Source organism: Oncorhynchus tshawytscha, linkage group LG12 (assembly GCF_018296145.1).
Source record: "Oncorhynchus tshawytscha isolate Ot180627B linkage group LG12, Otsh_v2.0, whole genome shotgun sequence".
In the NCBI taxonomy this organism is placed as follows: Eukaryota; Metazoa; Chordata; class Actinopteri; order Salmoniformes; family Salmonidae; genus Oncorhynchus; species Oncorhynchus tshawytscha.
The window spans coordinates 51,847,224-51,870,530 of NC_056440.1; the positions used below are offsets into that span (position 1 = coordinate 51,847,224).

At 42.2% G+C, this 23,307-nt stretch overlaps 1 protein-coding gene across 1 annotated transcript in view; it reads left to right on the forward strand.

The window, feature by feature from the left end:
- Positions 1-3,465: 3,465 nt before the first annotated feature.
- The window catches only part of wdr43 (WD repeat domain 43), a 31,449-nt gene continuing 11,607 nt past the window's right edge, over positions 3,466-23,307 (forward strand). Inside the window, exons 1-14 of the mRNA XM_024439712.2 lie at positions 3,466-3,710; positions 6,406-6,540; positions 7,714-7,835; positions 9,710-9,830; positions 10,525-10,643; positions 10,942-11,044; positions 11,457-11,521; positions 13,784-13,943; positions 14,520-14,606; positions 14,855-14,974; positions 17,278-17,415; positions 19,645-19,763; positions 20,073-20,136; positions 20,552-20,665. Of these exons, the coding sequence (XP_024295480.1) occupies positions 3,504-3,710; positions 6,406-6,540; positions 7,714-7,835; positions 9,710-9,830; positions 10,525-10,643; positions 10,942-11,044; positions 11,457-11,521; positions 13,784-13,943; positions 14,520-14,606; positions 14,855-14,974; positions 17,278-17,415; positions 19,645-19,763; positions 20,073-20,136; positions 20,552-20,665 (1,674 nt within the window). The 5' untranslated portion in view covers positions 3,466-3,503. The remainder of the gene's footprint in view (positions 3,711-6,405; positions 6,541-7,713; positions 7,836-9,709; positions 9,831-10,524; positions 10,644-10,941; positions 11,045-11,456; positions 11,522-13,783; positions 13,944-14,519; positions 14,607-14,854; positions 14,975-17,277; positions 17,416-19,644; positions 19,764-20,072; positions 20,137-20,551; positions 20,666-23,307) is intronic.

Consider the following 23,307-nt stretch of genomic DNA (forward strand, 5'->3'; position numbering starts at 1 on the left):
GGATGGAGAGCATTTGTGAACAGCAGTTTTCAGTTCTTTCCACAGATTCTCGATTGGATTCAGGTCTGGACTTTGACTTGGCCATTCTAACACCTGGATATGTTTATTTTTGAACCATTCCATTGTAGATTTTGCTTTATGTTTTGGATCATTGTCTTGTTGGAAGACAAATCTCCGTCCCAGTCTCAGGTCTTTTGCAGACTCCATCAGGTTTTCTTCCAGAATGGTCCTGTATTTGGCTCCATCCATCTTCCCATCAATTTTAACCATCTTCCCTGTCCCTGCTGAAGAAAAGCAGGCCCAAACCATGATGCTGCCACCACCATGTTTGACAGTGGGGATGGTGTGTTCAGGGTGATGAGCTGTGTGGCTTTTACGCCAAACATAACGTTTTGCATTGTTGCCAAAAAGTTCAATTTTGGTTTCATCTGACCAGAGCACCTTCTTCCACATGTTTGGTGTGTCTCCCAGGTGGCTTGTGGCAAACTTTAAACGATACTTTTTATGGATATCTTTAAGAAATGGCTTTCTTCTTGCCACTCTTCCATAAAGGCCAGATTTGTGCAATATACGACTGATTGTTGTCCTATGGACAGAGTCTCCCACCTCAGCTGTAGATCTCTGAAGTTCATCCAGAGTGATCATGGGCCTCTTGGCTGCATCTCTGTACAGTCTTCTCCTTGTATGAGCTGAAAGTTTAGAGGGACGGCCAGGTCTTGGTAGATTTGCAGTGGTCTGATACTCCTTCCATTTCAATATTATCGCTTGCACAGTGCTCCTTGGGATGTTTAAAGCTTGGGAAATCTTTCTGTATCCAAATCCGGCTTTAAACTTCTTCACAACAGTATCTCGGACCTGCCTGGTGTGTTCCTTGTTCTTCATGATGCTCTCTGCGCTTTTAACGGACCTCTGAGACTATCACAGTGCAGGTGCATTTATACGGAGACTTGATTACACACAGGTGGATTGTATTTATCATCATTAGTCATTTAGGTCAACATTGGATCATTCAGAGATCCTCACTGAACTTCTGGAGAGAGTTTGCTGCACTGAAAGTAAAGGGGCTGAATAATTTTGCATGCCCAATTTTTCAGTTTTTGATTTGTTAAAAAAGTTTGAAATATCCAATAAATGTCGTTCCACTTCATGATTGTGTCCCACTTGTTGTTGATTCTTCACAAAAAATACAGTTTTATATCTTTATGTTTGAAGCCTGAAATGTGGCAAAAGGTCACAAAGTTCAAGGGGGCTGAATACTTTAGCAAGGCACTGTATATATATATATATATATATTTTTTTTTTTTTTTTTTTTTTTTTAAATGAATACAAATACTGTACAGTGAAATAAGTATGCCCCTCATGCAATTCTAAAGTCTAATACATCCAGTGTGATTTCAACAGATTTTTGTCAAATTAACAAGTTGTCTTTTGTTGATTTTATATAACAATTCAACCTCGTTTAGCATGATCAATTCAATTATGTCATAATTCTACAATTTGTATTCATTTGCATCACTGTCAATGACACTTATTTTGAAGGCTAACCGCAAAGTCCATTGTTGTGGCTAATCCTTATTGTGGCTAGCTTCACATAGATGGGTCCGACCACCAGTGATCAAATAAGAAAATTAGAGTTATTTTAGATGACACCTAGGTAACTATAGCTACTGAAACAGATTGTCGTGCTATGTTTTTGCTGTAGAACATTGTTTGCATCATGAACTAGCTATCTTTTTTTTATGACCAGCGCTGTAGGTGTGCGTTTACCAGCATCATAGCATACATATCGATGAATCGTTGTGACATATGAAATATGAGTGAAAGTGTAATCAATGAGTAATAACTACGTAAAATATTTATGAATGCGTTAAATGTATGTGACGTACAGTCATATTCAGGTCCTGATTGGTCAACAGGCTTATTTGGTACGTCAAATAACACGATTTAGTAGGGGCGGCAGGGTAGCCTAGTGGTTAGAGCGTTGGACTAGTAACCGGAAGGTTGCAAGTTCACACTCCCGCAAACAAGGTACAAATCTGTCGTTCTGCCCCTGAACAGGCAGTTAACCCACTGTTCCTAGGCCGTCATTGAAAATAAGAATTTGTTCTTAACTGACTTGCCTGGTTAAATAAAGGTACAATTAAAAAAATATGTCTTTTGACATGCAAAAATCCAACCGGCGTTCCACACCTGTTCTGCAAGTGTATGCTCGTCAGACGTCATGGACGTCATCAGAAGTGTCCACTTAATTTGAGGGCTGAGGGGAGTGGGTGTCCTAAGTGTTTGGAATGCTACCGAAGTATACTAAGTAGTGGACACTATTTCCGTTCTTTTTGGGCCCAATATGCAGTTCTTCAGAAAATGGGCGTGGCTTCAACGTTTTCAGATTTGTAGAAAATGGCGGAAAACATGTAGCCGAAGTGTGACCAACGAGAGCGGATACAAATTCATTGCTTTAACTAATTATGACATGTTGAGCAATGTAATAAAGTAATGATTTTTCAAAGACTTAAGCTACACTGGCTGACAATTTTTTTATTTCACTAACCTTACACACCACATAGATCATCATTACAGCAGTACTAGGTACCGGTATGTTAGCTAGCTACGTAACATAGTTACCTAACGTTAGCTGGTTACTAATACATCGAACTTATGATTTCTAACGAACTACCCAACGTTTAGCTTGATTATTCAAGCCACTCTTACCTATGTAAAAAATTCTAGCTAAAAGGTATAGTGCGTTCTCAATGGACATAAATCGCTGTGTGCCAGAACGCAGCATAACTGACGAATTTACGAATGCTCAACACCAGTTGAATATGTCCGGTGTCAGGAAATTTAGGGGGAAAAAACTAATTACATTTTTGCCCGCAGCACAGTTACAGTCACCAACGCTCTGGATAACATGAAAACAGCCTATCCAGCTCTGATAGGACCAGTAAAATTGTCATTGAGATGTTCTGTCATTTGTGTCGACGTAGCTAACCATTTAGCTTGTTGTGATGGTCAGAATGCTCGGATCACTCCTACTCCTCCGCCAGAGCGTCCAGTGTGCACTCTGAACGCTCCAGGGGGGAAACGCTCTGAATTTATGAACGCCCAGAGCGCACTCTGGCACCCCAGATTGAATTTACGAACACAAGTAAAATGTCTAGCTAGTAATTTTTTATGATGGTAAGAGGTTGCATAGCAACAGCATCCATTTCCGGTAGAAAGGCGTAGCGCTAGTATGCTCAACTGAAAGGATACCGTTATTTTACTAAAATGAACTCATTAAGTATGTCGTATACAGTATGTTATTGTGGGTATTCGAACACAGCTTGTACTCTTTCTTCGTCATTGAATACATATCTCCTCCCATTTTCACACTTTTAATTTTAACCACGCCCCAAAAATCTCACACTAACCAATGAAAAGTCTCCAACTGATGCACCAACGCGCCTGCTCTGTGGGCAATAAACACGTGGTTCTTGGCAATCCACGCAGACATTGGTTCAATAATGGCGGCTGATGGAGGTAGTTTTTCTTTGGGGCTACCCTGTGTTTTCTCGCCAAAGTCACGTCAATACCTTGCTTTATGTGCTCAGGATGGCAGACTTCGTATTTGGAACACAGATATTAAAACACTTAATCAAGAATACGTGCCTTCAGCACACTTGAGTGCCACTTGTACCTGCATATCTTGGGGACCATGCCGAAAGGCCAAGGTATGTGTCGGGGGAGGCGTAGGCCCAGGCGTTCCTGCTAGTAAAACAACTTTCTGATAACTTTAATCAAATAAATGCATTTAGACTTACGTTATTATATGTACTTGTGATGGAATTATATCTTAAGTCGTTTACAATTCTGTTGTGTGGTGTGTTGTAATTTGCCACGTTTAGCTTGTTGAAACTAACGTTAGCTCCTGTCCTGCAGAACGCACATGTTAGTTGCACATGGTGGTAGCCCCAAATTGCCACGAGTTCCTTGAATGTGTCTTAATTCAGACTAAGAACGACTAATAAGTCAAACAAATACAGATAATAAGGAAAGTTGCTTTTCAAATACTAACACAAATGTAAATAGTCAACCGTAAAGGGTTAGCTAGCTAGATTAGAACAGCTAGCTAACGTTAGCTACCTATTCACCATGTGACGCAGATTTTGATTGCCAAATCCAATTTTGTAACGTTATTTTCCGTACCCCTCTAACGTATAACAACAATACACGACTGCGGAGTTATTTGCTTTGTCATATGTTTTATGTCATTGAATTTGACCACAGTAATGCGTTTGTCTCGACCACGTTTACCCACCTTTAACTTGTTAGCTATCGTTTCATATACGTGTCAGATGGGAAACACTTCACGCCACTTCGATGCCGAAGTGCTTCTTCGTAGTAGGTGAGGATAATTTAAGCACCAGGTTAGGCTAAATAACGTGGCAGGTTAGCAAACCGGTTGAAGTTAGGAAAAGGGGTAGGGTTATCGAAAACTCTCGCCTTACCTGCTACGGAAATCACTTTAAATCGAGGCGTTCTAACAAGGGACACTTTTCACGACAATCTATTTAACCTTACTCCCTTTAGTATGAATCTAGACAGCTACACGTTTAAAGTAAAACAGTTGTTAAGTAGGGGGGTGGCTATTCAAGTGACATGGTATTTAGTGTCACAATAAGAAACCGTTTTGACAACTTAGTGATTTTGCAGTTGCCTTTTGTGGTCTAGTTACTATGATTTCGGCTTCCTGTCAATGCAAGGGTTACCTGTAGGCAATGTCGACTGAGTATTTCATGGCTCCCAACACCCAGGAAGCTCTGACTAAAACTTCCATTTGACAGCTCCGCAAGCCTTCAATGTCAAAATAAGTTTGATACTCACCATATGGGATTTCCCTGAGCAACTATCATCATTTACTCCTGTTACAACTGACATGTACTTAAAAAAGGTATAGATACAAATTTACAAGGAACCATAAAAGGACGTTTCGGCACCCCAATGTGAATCACTCAGCATGCACAGGTCAAAACAAATGTTATTGGTCCCATGAACGTGGTTAGCAGTGTAGCGAAGTGCATCTAGTTCTGACATTGCAGTAATATCTAACAATTCCCTAAACTCTAATACAGACAAATATAAAGGGGTGAATGAGAAAATGTACGTATAAGTATATGGATGAGCGATGGCTGAGCTGCATAGGCATAGTGCAGTAGCTCGTATAAAATCCAGATTTTTTTTAATATGTAAACATTACTAATGCGGCATTGTTTTAAAGTGATTAGTGATACATTTATTAAAGTGACTAGTGATTAGGTGATTAGGTTTCAATGTAGGCAGCAGTTAGTGATTGCTGATTTCCTTGCTATAGAAGTGCTTTTTCAGTCTCGCTGTTCCCAGCTTTGATGCACCTGTACTGACCTGGCCTGGCCATCTGGATGGGAGCGGGGTGAACAGGCAGTGGCTTGGGGGGTTGTTGTCATTGATCTTTTTTGGCCTTCCTGTGACATCGGGTGCTGTGGGTGTCATGGAGGGCAGGTAGTTTGACCCCGGTGATGTGTTGTGCAGACCGCACCACCCGCTGGAGAGCTTTGCGATTGAGGGCGGTGCAGTTGCCATACCAGGCTGTGATACAGCAAGGAAGTTTGTCAGGGTTTTTAAATGTTGCATTTTTTCATTCAACCTTTTATTTAACTATTCTTATTTACAATGAAGGGGTTAACTGCCTTGTTCAAGGGCAGAACTAGATATGTTTACGTTGTCCGTTCGGGGATTTGATCTCGCAACCTTTCGGCCATTAGGCTACCTGCTGCCAAATTCCTTCAGTGTCCCGAGGTTGAGGCGATATTGCGCCTTCTTTACGAGAATGTCTGTGTGGGTGGACCTTTTCAGTTTGTCCGTGATGTGTACGCCAAGGAACTTAAAACTTTCCACCTTTGATGTGGATAGGGGGGTGCTCCCTCTGCTGTTTCCTGACGTCCACGATCATCTCCTTTGTTTTGTTGACGTTGAGTGAGAGGTTGGTCAGAATCTACAATGGCTCAATACATTGGAAGCACCGAATGCTTTTTATTTTCTTAGTTGCGTGCACATTTATATTTGTACCTGTTATTACCTATATGTACTTCAAAAAAAGGAGTACATTTAGGTGGTTGCTCTGTGACATTGCCTATTTTGTAATTAACAAATGTATTTTTTTTAATGGGAGTTAGAACCAGAGCTTCTCATATACTCATCAACATTTCTAATGCACAGATACGGGGGTAGTTTCTACCCAAAGTCACTCAACAATCTAAATGCCTCTGGTTACATGACCAGCAAAACAGCTCAAGTGTTGCACAAAGGAAAATGAACGGTGTCCCTAGTTTTCAGTCAGTTAAAAAAGTGAATTTAATAGTTAATATTGACTGAGTATTTGTACTACAGGAGGGACCTCAACGGAAGAAGAGGAAATCAGAGGCAGGACAGGTGGAGAATCAGGTGGACCTGTTGGCTCTGGGCACGGCTGCGGGCAGCGTTATCATCTACAGCACAGTGAAAGGAGCACTGCACTGTACACTGGTAAGGAGTGGGATGTGGCGCCACTGTCTGACCAATTGGGGATGTACTAAAAATCATACAATTGAGAACTTCTATTAACCATATTGACTAGTAAAATAAAACACGTTACCTGCATAATAGAAGACAATGTTTGCCTTATGGTTGGAAGTGTTACTTTATAGGTTTGGGCGGTGACCAGATTGTCATAACTTCATACTGACCTTATTGACCTTGTTCCACACTGGGATATTTGGTAACACCGCCACTGAACACAAGGGGTGCGGTTTTCAATCCATACTTATATTCTGTAATCCGACATGTTAGCAATGCTAAAATCCCATAGAGAATGTTAAATGCCAATGAACGCATTGCTAACATTTTGTACGGTTTCTGACTTAAACTAAAAGTAACAAAAATGCTAGTTTCCTGAATGCACAAAACAAATATTAGCTGGTAGGGATCTTAATCCAGCAAGGTATTCTCTGCTGTTACCGAGTGAATGCTTAATTTTGAAAGAAGCTAACCCCATAGCTAGGTAACGATCTACAAAACTAGCTAACCAAATGCACAACTGCAGAGCATTTAGCACATTTTAGACACTTAACTTAGTAGTTGTGAGCTATGTAGCTTGCAAACATTTAGTTGGGAATTCCATGCTGTGATTAGATCACCTGTTGCTGTTCAACAGTGAGTGACTCACAAGGCTCCCGACTCTAGTTGTGATTGTAAACAAACACCCCTTGACTGTAATCTTCATAATGTGACAGGTGAAATGAAGAACATTGTGTTTATCTCCTAACGTATTGCACTGCAGGTATTTACTTAAAAAGTAACTACAAATATTCACATTTATTAAACTTAAACCATAGGAATATTTTCTAGGAATATTTATGTCTGTTGCATTATGCTAATGCGGGATGGGGAGTTACTAGAGGTTAAACCATCCTGTGGCTTTTTCTAAATGCCCGATATATGGTATGCTACCCAAGCCTAGTACTTTATTCTATGTTCTATAATATGCTGCGGAGACATGTCATTTCACAATATTTTTACCCTCAATCGTGCATATCGGATACCATGAAGTTAGTGAAACATCTGGTACTGTTTTTATTCCAATTGTGAACCCTGTGAATAATTTTTCTCAATGTTCTATCACACTATCAAAGAATATTGTTGACATCTGCTCTTTCCCAGGATGGAAGTCACAGTGGTGTGGTGAACTGTGTGCAGTGGCACCCTGAGGACTGCCTGCTGTACAGTGGCTCAGACGACACACACATCGTAGAGTGGGACCTACAGACGGGCAAGGCGCGCTGGTGGGTACCGGTAGTGGGGAAATCTAATAAAACTGGTTTAAACCAAAAAAGGGTCGTCTCTGCGACAGTCCTCCATGGCTCTGAAGTAACACCTTTTGTGGTGATGAAAGGTCGGTTTTACACCGGATTTGTCTCGCTGTAGGAATGTGTTACATTCACAATCCAATGTGCATTTCAAGTCTGATGGCGCTTCAACCTGATTTACATTTAAGTAGGTAGCCAGACTTGCATGAGCCTTGGCATAACTGCTCATAGGCGCAGGATAATTTCGATAGAAAATGGTGGTCCTACCACACAAGATTTTTGACCCGGTTAAAACTTAGCTTCACTGGTTGCTGATTGAAATCTTGGAGTGCATAAGCTTACACGGTCTCAGCAGTATTGTCAGGAATAATTATTGTTGACCTATTAGGCCACTCATTGCTATATAGTGTCTTTTGGCAGATGAGGTCCTATTCATGCTCACACACTTGTCAGATGGAATTTGGTGTAAAGTATAGAGGTCAGTGTATATCTGCAATACAAATCTCTGGGGGGGTTGTAATTACATGCATCCTAAAACAGAAGCATGTCTGTTCTAAATATATTCCCAAGTAAATTAATTCTTGTTTTTGTGTATTGTTGTGTGTGCTGAACTGACATGCACAATTGTTGCTGACACGCCAATGTTCAGATGAAGGGAATTAAAATGCCCACCACCGCTTCGCTCAACTCTGTGTGTAGCCTACTCTAGCAACTGGCAAAGTAATTCGATGCCTAGTGTTGCCTTTTTTTGCCATGTAATGTTAACAAAATCCGACAACCCCATAGCAAAATAGTTTACCTATTTAACTATTTGCCTTATTGTGTGTTTTGTGAGAAATATTCTTCTCTGGGCGCATTCAAGTTTCAAGAGCCATAGGGAGGGAAACATGTATTAGATCAAAATAAGTATATAATTATTAATGTAGTAATAACAATCGGGATGTTTCAATGGGAAAATGCAGTATATTTTGTAGCCACTATTCTGCATCAGTTGGGTTACAGTCGATGATTCTTATTGCTTATAGGACATTTATTAATATAGACCAGTGCTCTCCAACACGGTTCCTGGAGCACTACCATCCTGTGGGTTTTCATTCCAACCCTAATCTAGTGCACGTGGTTCTATTAATTAGCTGGTTGATAAGATGAATCAGGTTAGTTACAACTATGATTGGAGTGAAGCCACACGAGGGTAGCTCTCCAGTAACTGTGTGGGAGAGCCCTGCTTTCGACCCTCATATTCAACTCTGGGCCCTGAAGCCAGTTCCACAGCTTTTTTTCATCCCAGCTAGATCTGGGATACCAGGTCAATTAATTATCAGGTAGAACCCAAAACCAGAAGGTTCCGGGCCTCGTAGGGTAAGTGTTAAATACCCCTTATATAGACTTTATAGGCTATATGCATGGTCCAATATGTTAAAAGCCATTGTTATTAGTCTCATTTTTTGGGGGGTGGAAATTGTGTTTTACATGGTGTCAGTGTTATATTTTCATTCAGTTGGGAGTAGAATGAATGTCCCTCTAAAAAGTCACCAGAACTGAGCTTCTCAGATCCTGGGGAGGACCCCAGACCCCTTAAGCAAGGGGATTGTAATTGGATTAACTCTGTTAAATGTACATATGATCCTCTTTCCCGCAAAGCAAAATGGTGTTGACGTTCTTGCATGAAAGGGGAGGTCAACTTGGTCCCAGACAATCGATCTGAGATTGGCCCAAGTTTCAGTCATCGGATATTTTCCCCCCGCACTGTAAAAATGTTTAAGAAAATGTTTGGACATGAGTGAAAGGGTTGGAATTTTGGATTTCTTCCTCTATTTTACAGAAGGCCCATAATGTTTTCTTCTCCACAGTAAGTGGAAGGCTGATCGTGCCCCAGTGACCAGTCTGTGTGTGAGTCCGGATGGCAAGCTGCTGCTCTCAGCGGGACATACCATCAAGATGTGGGACCTCGAGACCAAGGAGGTGTACCGGGTAAAAGGCACTGCTTGGTCAATCTGATGTCTGCATTGGCCATGCATCATTTACGGTCATACGGCCTCTGCAGATGTCAGGGCGTTCCTACCACTACTTGTCAAGGAAGCGTGTTTTTACAGGACCTCCCGTCCACACTTACTCTCAACCAATCATGTCAATATGGAGCCCTCTGCATTGTTACAAAATTTGAGGCACTCAGCCGTGGGGTTAGGAGCTTGATTTGACCTCACACCCTCCATACAAAGCCTCGGAACACATTTTATGATCAAGCATACATTTTGCTTTTAGTAAGTGGCCTTGCCCAGACCGCATACGCAGCAGTTACGTGGCAGACACTCGCATGAATTTGTCACGCTATTATGCAGGGTAGCTGACAGACCTAAGGTCCTTACACTTATATTTCCATGTAGCAGATGCATTTACACCCTCGTAACAATCCAATTCAAACAGATCCACAAGCATAAGTAATTGGGTCGTGTTCAGTTGTCACCAAATGGATGAAACAAGTAAGCAGCTCGGGTCTAGTACCTGGACACTGCCAACAAGAGGACCACCTCTTCATCAGCCTTTTTCATTGTGTGCCCTAATGAACATGAGCCAGTTCAATGACTACTTCAGATTCCCCTGTCTTTGGATCAAGATGTTTTCTCCAAACTTACACCTCCCGCCTGTTTTCTCCCTCCTACATCAGAAGTTCACAGGTCACTCCACAGCGGTGACGACCCTGCGCTTCGCCACCACACGCCCCCCGGATAGTAACGGCCTCTACTTCCTCTCCGGTGCAGCCCACGACAGACTCCTCAGCGTGTGGTTAGTAATGAACGCCACAGCGCTTCTCCCAATAGACCCACAGGGGTTGTTTTGTGTTGCATGTGATATGAAGTGTCATGTCAGTTTCTTACAAAATACTCCCTTACAAAAAAATAAACATACCTGTCATTTGTCTTGACAGCCTGATTGAATAAAGAACAAGTGTTTTGATTTCTAGTGTTCACTTGCTATCAAGAACTCAAAGTTAAATGAACGAAGCAAAGCCAACTGGCTTGTCTTTGGGCTGACTCTTGTGCTGTGTATACGCTACATATTCATGTGTCTGTCCACCCATTAGGCAAGTCCGGGAGGACGGCAAGGACAAGAACTCAGTGGTGTCCTTCAACCTGACTGACGAGCCTCACCACATAGACCTCTTCACCTCCAACAGCAAGGAAGAGGTGAGATGGCTGTGCTTCACTGGATGTTATTTGGAGTAGGGTGCCAGTTTTGCCTAAACAAGTGCCAGCTGAAGTTAGCCAAACTTTCCCCAGTGGAAAAACAGTGTCGCGCTTAGGAGCACTGGTTGTGGAAGGCTCTCATTTTGTCTCGCTGTCTGAATCTCTCCCATTGTCAGCACGGTGTGACCTGGCCAAATGACTAAGATGAGATCTAAGGGGACCATTGACCTGGTCATTTGTTAGAGGGGGAGGAGGGGGGTAGTGGTTGACCAAGCTTGGTCTCTTGTGCCTCCCTTGGTTCAAGACATTCCTTAATAACTGGATGTGCAGGTTGTCCAAGATAATGTTGTGGGGGCTGATTTGGGACTGGACCGCTAAAACGCATGCCTAATCCAATTTCTCCTTCTCTTAGGCGTTGAGGCTAGCAGTGGTGTGTAAAGACGGCCAGCTTCATCTCTTTGAGCATTTTTTGAACGGGTGAGTTTAAAAACCCTCATCCTCGTGTTCAAGTTGATTTACTAACACACAATATTACCCTGTCACTGGGCAAGGCGCTGTCTTATATCAGGCATGGGAAGAGTGAACGAGTCCATGTTCATCCCAGTCATCTCTATTCAGTGAGGAAAAAGGCTGGTTCATGCTATGGGCACAGACTTATGACAATTGGCAATTTTAGTAGTGATGTAGGGAGAAGGGAACAATCTTATCACTCTTGAATCCCATCAAGTGGCAACCAAACCATTATTTAAATATGCTTTTTTTTTAAAAATTGAACCTATAACTAGGCAAGTCAGTTAATAGCGTCTTGGAACTACCGCTCCCGGATCCGGGAGAATTGTCATCAACTGACACTAATTAGCATATCGCAACGGACAAAAATATTGCTAGAAAATATTCATATTCATGAAATCACAGGTGAAATATATTCAAACACAGCTTAGCCTTTTGTTAATCTCCCTGTCATCTCAGATTTTGAAATTATGCGTTACAGCCAAAGCAAGACAAGCATGTAAGTTTATCGATAGCCCAGCATAGCATTATGCCTAGCTAGCAGCAGGCAGCTTGGTCACAAATCAGAAAAGCAATCAAATTAAATCGTTTACCTTTGAGCTTCGGATATTTTCACTCACGAGACTCCCAGTTAGATAGCAAATGTACGTTTTTTCCATAAAGATTTTTTTTGTAGCTGAAATAGCTCTGTTTGTTCACGTTTTGTTGAAAGCCACTGGAAATAGCGGTTACGACAACGCCTAAAACTCAAATTTAGATCCTTAATATCGACAAACATGGCAAACGTTTTTTATCGATCCTCAAGGTGTTTTTCAAATCTATTCGATAATATATCAACCGGGACAATTAGCTTTTCAGTAGGAGCGAGAGGAAAAAATGACGACCTCTTTTACGCAAGAATCACTCTTGAGAGCCCTCAGCTGGCCACTTACGCAATGTAGTCGTTTACGCTCATTCTTCAACATGAAGGCGTGAAACTACTTCACAAATTAGACACCTTAGGGAATACATAGAAAAAGGAATCTGGTTGATATCCCTTTCAGTGGCCAATAGGGGTGCATAGGAACACAACGGTTTCACTTCCTGATTGGATTTTTCTTAGGCTTTTGCCTGCAATATCAGTTCTGTTATACTCTCAGACAATATTTTTACAGTTTTGGAAACTTCAGTGTTTTCTATCCTAAGCTGTCAATTATATGCATATTCTAGCATCTGGTCCTGAGAAATAGGCGATTTACTTTGGGAATGTTATTTTTCCCAAAATAAAAATAGTGCCCCCTAGTTTCAAGAGGTTACTACAACTGCTGTGCCAGATTTCAAAGAAGCTTCATAGCAAAATTAGTTCTATTACAGTTCGTAGAAACATGTCAAACGATGTATAGAATCAATCTTTAGAATGTTTTTATCATAAATCTTCAAGTTTCAACTTGACAATTCCTTTCATTTTAGAAATGAAAAGGAACAGAGCTTGTGCTCAGTGACTAAACTAATGGCTTTCTGCCAGACCCCTGATTCAAACAGCTCTTATTTGCTCCCCCTTCATAGTAGAAGCCTGAAAGGTTCTAAAGACTGTTGACATCTAGTGGAAGCCTTAGGAAGTGCAATATGACCCCATTTACACTTCATATTGGAAAGGCAATAACTTGAAAAACTATAAACCTCAGATTTCACACTTCCTGGTTGGATTTTTCTCAGGTTTTTGCCTGCCATATGATTTCTGTTATACTCACAGACATTCAAACAGTTTAAGAATCTGTGTTTTCTATCCAAATATGCTAATAATAACATCTTAGCTTCTGGGCACGCTTTTCATCCGTATGTGAAAACAGCACCCCCAGCCATAAGAAGTTAAGAACAAATTCTTATTTACAATGACAGCCAAACCCCGACAACGCTGGGCCATTTGTGTGCCGCCCTATTCACAATCACGGCCGGTTGTGATGCAGCCTGGATTCGAACCAGGGTAGCTGTAGCGAAGCCTCTATCACTGAGATGCAGTGCCTTAGACTGCTGCGCCACTTGGGAGCACACATTATTCACACAGCGGGTGTTTTTCATTGATTGAGCTTAATTCAACATTTTCAGTGCAGTGTTTATAAATTATTATATAGGACTGACAACTGATACATTTCTCTAGTTTTGTAATTATAGTATTGGTACACATTACATGGCACACTTCTTTGATACCAATGTCATGTTCATTAATGAATATTATTGTTTCCTCTGTAGGCCCTGCAAGAAGCCCCTGTCCCCGTTGTGTACAGTGCAGATGACTGGGGTGGAGGACAGCCCCATTCCCGTTCCTCTTTTGGCTGCGGCCCTCACTACAGACACACACAGCTTGCTGCTGGCCTACGGCAACCACTTGCAGCCTGTCATGGAGAGAGTGGTGAGTTGAATTCATACATGTGTTGTATACTCCAGTGTGCAATTATTCTAACGTTTCAAAAATGACTGTCACAGTTAAATGTTCTAGCTAATAAATGTTTGTTTTAAATCTAGGCTGATGACAAAACTCTAGCAATGTCCCTGACTTGAGCGTCATATTGGCTTTTCAATATACAGCTAACACTTAAGGAATGTTTTTAATTTGGTTTGTACACTTCGCCACATATTTAGGTTAGAGGCGAAATGTGAGTAGGTAGACCTTACGGAATATTCTGCAAAATGCTTCCTGTTCAGAGTGGTGGGGTTAAATGCAAATGACAGATTTCAATTGAATGTGTTCAGTTCAACTGATTAGGTATCCCCCTGTCCCTTCCTGCCATTACGCACAGACATTCTGTCTTACTCGGTCAGTAGAATGAAGTATTGTTTCACTCCTTCCTCACGGCAAGTGCTGTCCTGTTCCTCACCCAGTCAATGGAGGAGTGAATACATTGTAACACAGCAGATATAATTATAGAAATGTATAGTGCTTTATATTTCAATTATTTTTACCGTAACTGACTGTCCCCTCCTTAAGGAGGTGAACACGGCAGAGAGACATGTTTGCTTGACCCGTGATGTCCACACCACCCTCTCCCTCACCATGGAAACCACAGTCTCCAAGGTAATTGCCAGCGGCAGCAATTTAGTTTTATTTACTGTTCTGAGCAACTGAACCAGTGGGATGGCACGTTACTGTTGCGTTGCTCAATTGAGTGACAATATCAGAGCATGAGTTTAAACACACCCCTGATCCCTGAAAGCTTGCATTGTTGTTTTCTAAAAATGTACATGTTGATTGGGAAATGGGTCATAGAAGTTGAGTGGTTTGTTTGGTAAAAATGGGAAAACGGTGACACTCTCTTGTTACAGGTGAAAACCCCAGTAGTTAATGCCAAGAGCCAAGTTGTCGTCCCTGGGCTTCCCGGTCACCAAGCGCCGGTCAAAGGAGCCCTGGGATCCGAGAAGAGAAAGGGCACAGATGCCAAAGAGGTATATTGTCTTGCATACACCAACCAAGACCAACTTGGCCTTTCAAGTTTGAACACTGAGTGTTTCTTGCTCAAATACCTGACTCCAACTTGCCCCTCAACTCTGTTGGCGATAGCAATAAAAACCTTGACTTAAGATGAATATTTGAAGTCATCTCTAAAAACCCAGAACTTAAATCTTGTGTAATTGTCAGATGCTCTAAAGTTTTGGGGGTAGGTGTCTGTTGAAGGTACTAGAATGAGAAGCAGAAGTGTATGTGCCAAATGTACCCTCACTTTCAGAAATTCTAAAGATGCAAACACCTGCGGAATTGTGATTTGTACTAATCACCGAGGATAAATCTGCACCCGACAGCAGTTCCTTGTTAAAACATCTGTTGGTTAAATTGATGGGAACATTCATGCGTAAAATGTATGCACGCATTACTAAGACCCTTTGGATAAAAACAGTCTAAGGGAATATGTTAGGGATGCAACTATTCACCGATACGCATCGGTTGCCAATTCAAATGGTTAAGATACTCAAACCAATCGAAATGCAGAGGTCAGAAAAATACTCGAATGACGAATCGCTGATTCACAATCATTTTTTTCTCCATATTCATTTCTACCTTCCGAAAATATCTTGTGACAACTGATGCGTCCTTTCCTTAACTGTCAAATAAGAAAGCATCTGTTGACAGCCATTGCCCTTACAAGTAAATTTTACCTGCCAAACAACCCCAGGGAATATCAGTAGCCCAGCGTCGCACTCTGCCTAACTAACATAGGATGCCTGTTCCAGAGCTCACACATCTGCGGGGCACATTCCACAGATTCCATCCCTAAGTAAAAACGGCAAATTCTCTCCAACAAGAGGTCTGAAAAGTTATGAACAGTATTTGGGCCCTAAGAAATAGAAGTGGCGCCGGCAGGAGTGTACACATGCGGAGGGCTCCGCATAGGTCCGTATTGACATGATTGGTTGACGGTAGGTGGGGGCGGTTCATCCTGTCTAAACAATACTCACTGACAACATGAACTTTGACTAAAGGTTATCAAAACAAGGCCCCATTAAAAAAAAAACATCATGACACCTCGTGTAGGGATTCAAAGACACAAATGTGTTAGAACACCTGGAAAGAGATCGGGGATTGCTTCCTGTTCAGGATAGGGCTGATTTAAGGTTATACTACAAACCATTACATGGACTTGCTCCTACCCATCTCTCAGATTTAGTCCTGCCGTACATACAGTGTATTCGGACACTTTACTCAGTAATTTGTTGAAGCACCTTTGGCAGTGATTACAGCCAAAGAGTATGACGCTACAAGCTTGGCACACCTGTATTTGTAGAGTTTCTCCCATTCTTCTCTGCAGACCCTCAAGCTCTCTCAGGTTGGATGGGGAGCGCTGCTGCACTGTTTGCTGGTCTCTCCAGAGATGTTTGCTCGGGCTCACTTCCTGGACACTTCGAGACTTTGAGACAGCCACTACTGCATTGTCTTGGCTGTGTGCTTCAGGTCGTTGTCCTGTTGGAAGGTGAACCTTTTTCCCCCAGTCTGAGGTCCTGAGCAGGTTTTCATCAAGGATCTCGGTACTTTGCTCTGTTCATCTTTTCCCCTCGATCCCGACTAATCTCCCAGTCCCTTCTGCTGAAAAACATCCCCCACAGCATGATGCTGCCACCATGCTTCACCATAGGTATGGTGCCAGATTTCCTCTAGAATGCCAAGCATCACATCAGCCCAACAAGTTCAATCTTGGTTTTGTCAGACCAGAGAATCTGCACCTTTAAGTGTCTTCTGGCAAACTCCAAGCAGGCTGTCATGTGCTCTTTACTGAGGAGCGGATCCTTAATAAAGTCATCATTCAACAAGACTCGTTTCAATGCTAATTTCTACATTGAAAAATACTGTAAATGTTTTAATTGCGTGACTGATCTCCTTGGTAAAAATGTCAATGAATGAGACTTTAGTTAATTCTGAGGACCAGTTAATAAAACTGGTCCTCAGTAGTGCAGTTGGTAGAGCATTGCAAGCACCATGCTCTACCAACTGCACTACTGAGGACCAGTTTCTTTCATCATGCATGGTAGAATTGTTACTCTCAGTAGTAAATGCAATCCGACACCATGCTAAAGTTTCTGTCCACTCGCTTAAGGTTGAGCGCCGTCCTGTGCCTTATCCAGTCAAGGGAGTGAATACATTGTAGCACAGCAAAAACAATACTGTATTGATCTTCCCTCATTGGTCAGCTGCCAAGTTGCCACCCTCATTTAACTACGTTAACTCTATCACTGCTACTCATCCTTTTCTTCTTCAGATGTCTATAGAGGAGCGACTGGGCAAGATTGAGATGTCATCTGAAAAGGGTGTCAAGGGGGCCCCTTCTCTACAGACCGACAACTTTGCGGTGCTGCTGGTGCAGGGCCTGGAGAGCAAGGACGCCAACATCCTCAATGTGAGTTTACTCTTTTTTTTGTATACAGTTGAAGTCGAAGTTTACATACACCTTAGCCAATTACATTTAAACTCAGTTTTTCACAGTTCCTGACATTTAATCTTAGTCTTAGGTCGGTTAGGATCACCACTTTATTTTACTGATGTGAAATGTCAGAATAATAGTGATTTATTTCAGCTTATGTCTTTCATCGCATTCCCAGTGGGTCAGATGTTTACATACACTCAATTAGTATTTGGTAGCATTGCCTTTAAATAGTTTAACTTGGGTCAAACGTTTTGGGTAGCCTTCCACAAGCTTCCCACAATAAGTTGGATGAATTTTGGCCCATTCCTCCTGACAGCTGGTGTAACTGAGTCAGGTTTGTAGGCCTCCTTGCTCACATGCTTTTTTACTTCATCCCACAAATTTTCTGTAGGTTGAGGTCAGGGCTTGTTGATGGCCACTTGAATACCTTGACTTTGTTGTCCTTAAGCCATTTTGACACAACTTTGGATGTATGATTGGGGTCATTGGAAGTCTAATTAGCATAATACTAAAATCCCATACAAATCTGTCAGCTAGTGATCTGAGTTTATAGCTTCTGAACGGAAGCACACACTTGGTTTTCTCTCAACCAGCTTCACCTGGAATGTTTTCCAACAGTCTTGAAGCAGTTCTCACATGCTGAGTACTTGTTAGCTGCTTTTCCTTCACTCTGGGGTCCATCACATCCCAAACCATCTCAGTTGTGTTAACGTTGGGTGATTGTGGAGGCCATGGTCAAATAGTCCTTACACAGCCGGGAGGTGTTGGGTCATTGTCCAGTTTAAAAATAAATATTAGTCCCACTAAGTGCAAACTAGATGAACAAGGCAGTTAACCCACTTAGTTTCAAAAGTTTCAATTTCACTAACTGAAGCATTTATTTGAGCTGCAATTTCTGAGGCTGATATCTAATGAACTTGTCTGCAGCAGAGGTATCTCTGGGTCTTTCCTGTTGCGGTCCTTATGAGAGCCAGTTTCATCATAGCGCTTGATGGTATTTGTGTCTGCACCTAAACCAAAATTCATACTGTTTCCCGAATTGGCTGACCTTCATGTCTTAAAGTAATGATGGACTGTTTCTCTTTGCTTATGAGCTTTTCTTGACATAATATGGACTTGGTCGTTTACCGAATAGCCCTATCTTCTGTATACCACCCCTACCTTGTCACAACATAACTGATTGGCTCAAACGCATTAAGAAGTAAAATTCCACAAATTAACTTTTTAAGAAGGTACACCTGTAAATTAAAATGCAATCCAGGTGACTCCCTCATGATGCTGGTTGAGAGAATGCCAACCGTGCAAAGCTGTCAAGGCAAAGGGTGTCTACTATGAAGAATCTCAAATATAATGTTTATTTTTATTTAACTTTTTTTGGTAACTACATGATTCCGTATGCGTTTTCATAGTTTTGATGTCTTCACGATTATTCTACAATGTAGAACATAGTAAAATGAAAGAACCCTTGAATGAGCGTTTTAAGCTTTTGGCCTTTACTCTACATGTTGGTGGTTCTGCTCAATCAATCAAATGTATTTATAAAGCTTTTCTTACATCAGTTGATGTCACACAGTGCTGTACAGAAACCCAGCCTAAAACCACAAACCGCAAGCAATGCAGGCGTAGAAGCACGGTGGCTAGGAAAAATTCCTCAAGAGAAAAATATTTAGAGGGCATACTTAAATTCACACCTGATAAGACAGGAGAAATACTCCAGATACAAACTGACCCTAGCACCCCGACGCCCAAATTAACGCAGCATGAAGACTAAGCTGAGGTCGGAGGGGTTGGGTATTAGACACCCTCTTGGACTCCCACATGACTGGTATGAAGGCCCCCCCAGTACCAGTCAAACATTAATGGGAGTATACAGTATATGGACACTGTTTAGTGACCAAAATAAGTGGTTAAATACATGTCCAATTCCAAGGTGTCCTGACTTCTCTCAGATATTGGCAAAAAATTGAGGGGGTGGGGTGCTGTCTGTTCAATGCTTTTGGCAGTAAGGCCAAACGCATATAAAGTAACATGATCCTTTGACTGTAAAACAATTCCTTAAATCTTAATAGTTTACTGGACAGTAAGATCCAAGACATCTCTGCCTCCTTAATGTAGGTGACATCAATTTAGAATTGACATTCTTAACACTTCTAACTATTAGTCTTTGTCTCTTCTGTCATTGGTCTCTCCTCCGCCCCACAGAAAGTGTTTCAGACCCGGAAGGACATGTTGATAAAGAAAACCGTTGCGCGGGTACCCCTCCCTGCCGTCTTGCCATTGGTGGAGGAGATCACCAAGAGAATGCAAGGGCATCCATACACGTAAGTGAACACTGTCGAATCTGTTATCAGATATGGTCAGATCTCAATATCAGCATTCGCATGATGAATTTTAGTATTTCTCTACATTGATGCTAAAATTAAGAGTATCAATATTGTGCTGAGAAATTCGTTTTTTGTCAGGAATGAATCTGTAATACCCATTTTGTTCACTATCTTTAGCTTTACATCAATATTACCTTTTTGAGCCGTTTTAGTCAAATCAATTGGTGTCATTTCTAAATCCCCAGATCTTGTTGCCTGAAGTGAACCTATCTGCACCCTTAACTCCTCTTCCCATTTGTACTACAGGGCAGTGCTGATGGTGCGATGGCTCAAGGCGGTTCTCATGCAGCACACCTCCTACTTAGCCTCTGTGAGTTTATGAGTGTCTTTGTGTAGTGCCTTAAAGCTTCAGGTCTACAACATGGCTTGACCAGCAGAATGAATAGCAGCAATACAGTTACTCTGCAGGTAGCCTAGTGGTTACAGCGTTGGGCCAGTAACAAAGGTTGCTGGATCAAATACTTGAGCTGACAATGTACAATCTGTCTTTCTGCCCTTGAGCAAGGCAGTTAACCCACTGTTCCCCGGTAGATCCCAGTAGCTCTCAAATCATATGGTAGTTGAGTCTTGAGTTTTAAGCTTTGAATTCCTTGCTCTTGAGAAATTAGTTAAACTCAGTGTTATTGACAGAATGACCAGGCCAACATTTAATCTTCATTTAAACAAATCCAAGGAATAATGCTATCATGCATACTAATTTATGTGTGTTCAATCCTCTGTGCCAGTTGCCAGACCTGGTGTTTCAGCTGGGAGTACTGTACCACATGATTGAGAGTAGAGTCAAGATGTTCCACAAGCTGACCAAGCTGCACGGCAAGCTCTATCTGCTCATGACACAGGTACGTCTCAGCAGTTGTAGCAAAATAGTTAATCTTTCACAAATGTATTATTTTAATGCCAGTGCCATTCCCATTACTCTACACACAGATGGGTCCCGAAACTAGGCCCACTTATTCAAGGGTTGTGATTGACCAATTCATTCAGGTGTATTAATGCTGGAATAACCCAAATAAGTGGAACTGGTTGGGGGTACTTGAGTAGGGGTTTGGTGAAACTGTTTGAGATAGATGATTAGACAGTGAAGCCACTACTACCCTGTATTAAAAGTGACTGACCCTTTGATGGCCAGTCATTGATAGTGCAGCAACATTGAAAAGAGAGCCTTTCCCTGTTTGATGTGCCCTTTGTCCCTACCAAACCCTGGTTCTCAGGAAATCTCAAGTGTTATTACATACAGTCGGGAAGCGCTACTGGATATAAAAGCGATGACAACTTACCAACATGTCTTTTTTTATTTATTTTTATTTCACCTTTATTTAACCAGGTAGGCTAGTTGGCCAAGATAAAGCATAGCAGTGTGAGCAGACAACACAGAGTTACACATGGAATAAACAAATTAACAAGTCAATAACACAGTAGAAAACAAAGGGGGAGTCTATATACAATGTGTGCAAAAGGCATGAGGAGGTAGACGAATAGTTACAATTTAGCAGATTAACACCGGAGTGATAAATGATCAGATGGTCATGTACAGGTAGAGATATTGGTGTGCAAAAGAGCAGAAAAGTAAATAAATAAAAACAGTATGGGGATGAGGTAGGTGAAAATGGGTGGGCTATTTACCAATAGACTATGTACAGCTGCAGCGATCGGTTAGCTGCTCAGATAGCTGATGTTTGAAGTTGGTGAGGGAGATAAAAGTCTCCAACTTCAGCGATTTTTGCAATTCGTTCCAGTCACAGGCAGCAGAGTACTGGAACGAAAGGCGGCCAAATGAGGTGTTGGCTTTAGGGATGATCAGTGAGATACACCTGCTGGAGCGCGTGCTACGGATGGGTGTTGCCATCGTGACCAGAGAACTGAGATAAGGCGGAGCTTTACCTAGCGTGGACTTGTAGATGACCTGGAGCCAGTGGGTCTGGCGACGAATATGTAGCGAGGGCCAGCCGACTAGAGCATACAAGTCGCAGTGGTGGGTGGCATAAGGTGCTTTAGTGACAAAACGGATGGCACTGTGATATACTGCATCCAGTTTGCTGAGTAGAGTGTTGGAAGCCATTTTGTAGATGACATCGCCGAAGTCGAGGATTGGTAGGATAGTTAGTTTTACTAGGGTAAGCTTGGCGGCGTGAGTGAAGGAGGCTTTGTTGCGGAATAGAAAGCCGACTCTTGATTTGATTTTTGATTGGAGATGGAAATTTCCCGAAGGAAATCCTTTATTCGGACCTCCACCTGCCTACTGCAGGAGAGGCAGACTTAGCAGCCTACTTGTCAGGCTCAGACCCCCTACTCCAGAGCATATTACTCGCCAAGGGCCAAACTCTAGATCACAAGGTGGATGAAATTAGGGCAAGAGTTTCCTTCTAGAGAGACATCAGAGATAGTAACATTGTTTCACGGAAACATGGCTCACTCGGGATATGTTAGAGCTGGTACAGCCACGATCACGTGGACTGGAATGTGTTCCGGATAGCCTGAGACAACATTGACGCATACGTTGACTCGGTGAGCGGGTTTATTAGCAAGTGCATCGGAGATGTCGTTCCTTCTGTGACCATTAAAATCTTCCCTTACCAGAAACTGGAATGATGGCCACATGTGAAAGTGCGAACCACTGCTTTTAATCATGGCAAGATGACTGGAAACATGACCGAAATACAGTGTAGCTGTCCTCTCCGCAAGGCAATCGGACAAGCAAAGTGTCAGTGTAGAGACGAAGTGGAGTAGCAATTCAACTGCTCAAACACGAGACGTATTAGGCAGGGTCTTACAATCAATCGCGGATTACAAAAAGAAAACCAGCCCCGTCGCCGACATCGTCTTGCTCCCAGACATATTAAACCACTTTGCTCGCTTTGAGGACAATAGTGCCACTGACACAGTCCACTACCAAAGCCTGTGGGCTCTCCTACGTGGCCGACGTGAATAAAACATTTAAACTTGTTAAACCTCGCAAGGCTGCCAGCGCAGACGGCATCCCCAGCCGCGTTCCTCAGAGCACGTGCAGACCAGCTGGCTGGTGTGTTTACGGACATATTCAATCAATCCCTATCCCATTCTGTTGTCCCATGCTTTAAGGTGGCCACCATTGTTCCTGTTCCCAAGAAAGCTAAGGTAACTGAACTGACTATAACCCCATTGCACACCTGTCATCATGAAGTGCTTTGATAGACTTGTCAAGGAGCAGATCACCTCCACCCTACCTGATACCCTAGACCCACTCCAATTTCATTAGCGCCCCAATAAGTCAACAGATGATACAATCGCCGTCACACTGCACTCTGCCCTATCCCATCTGGACATGAGGAATACATATGTAAGAGTGCTTTTCATTGACTACAGCTCAGCTTTTAACGCCATAGTACCGTCAAATCTTCATTAAGCTTGAGACCCTGGGTCTCGAACCCGCCCTGTGCAACTGGGTCCTGGACTTTCTGACGGGCAGCCCCCAGGTGGTGAAGGTAGGAAACAACATCTCCAC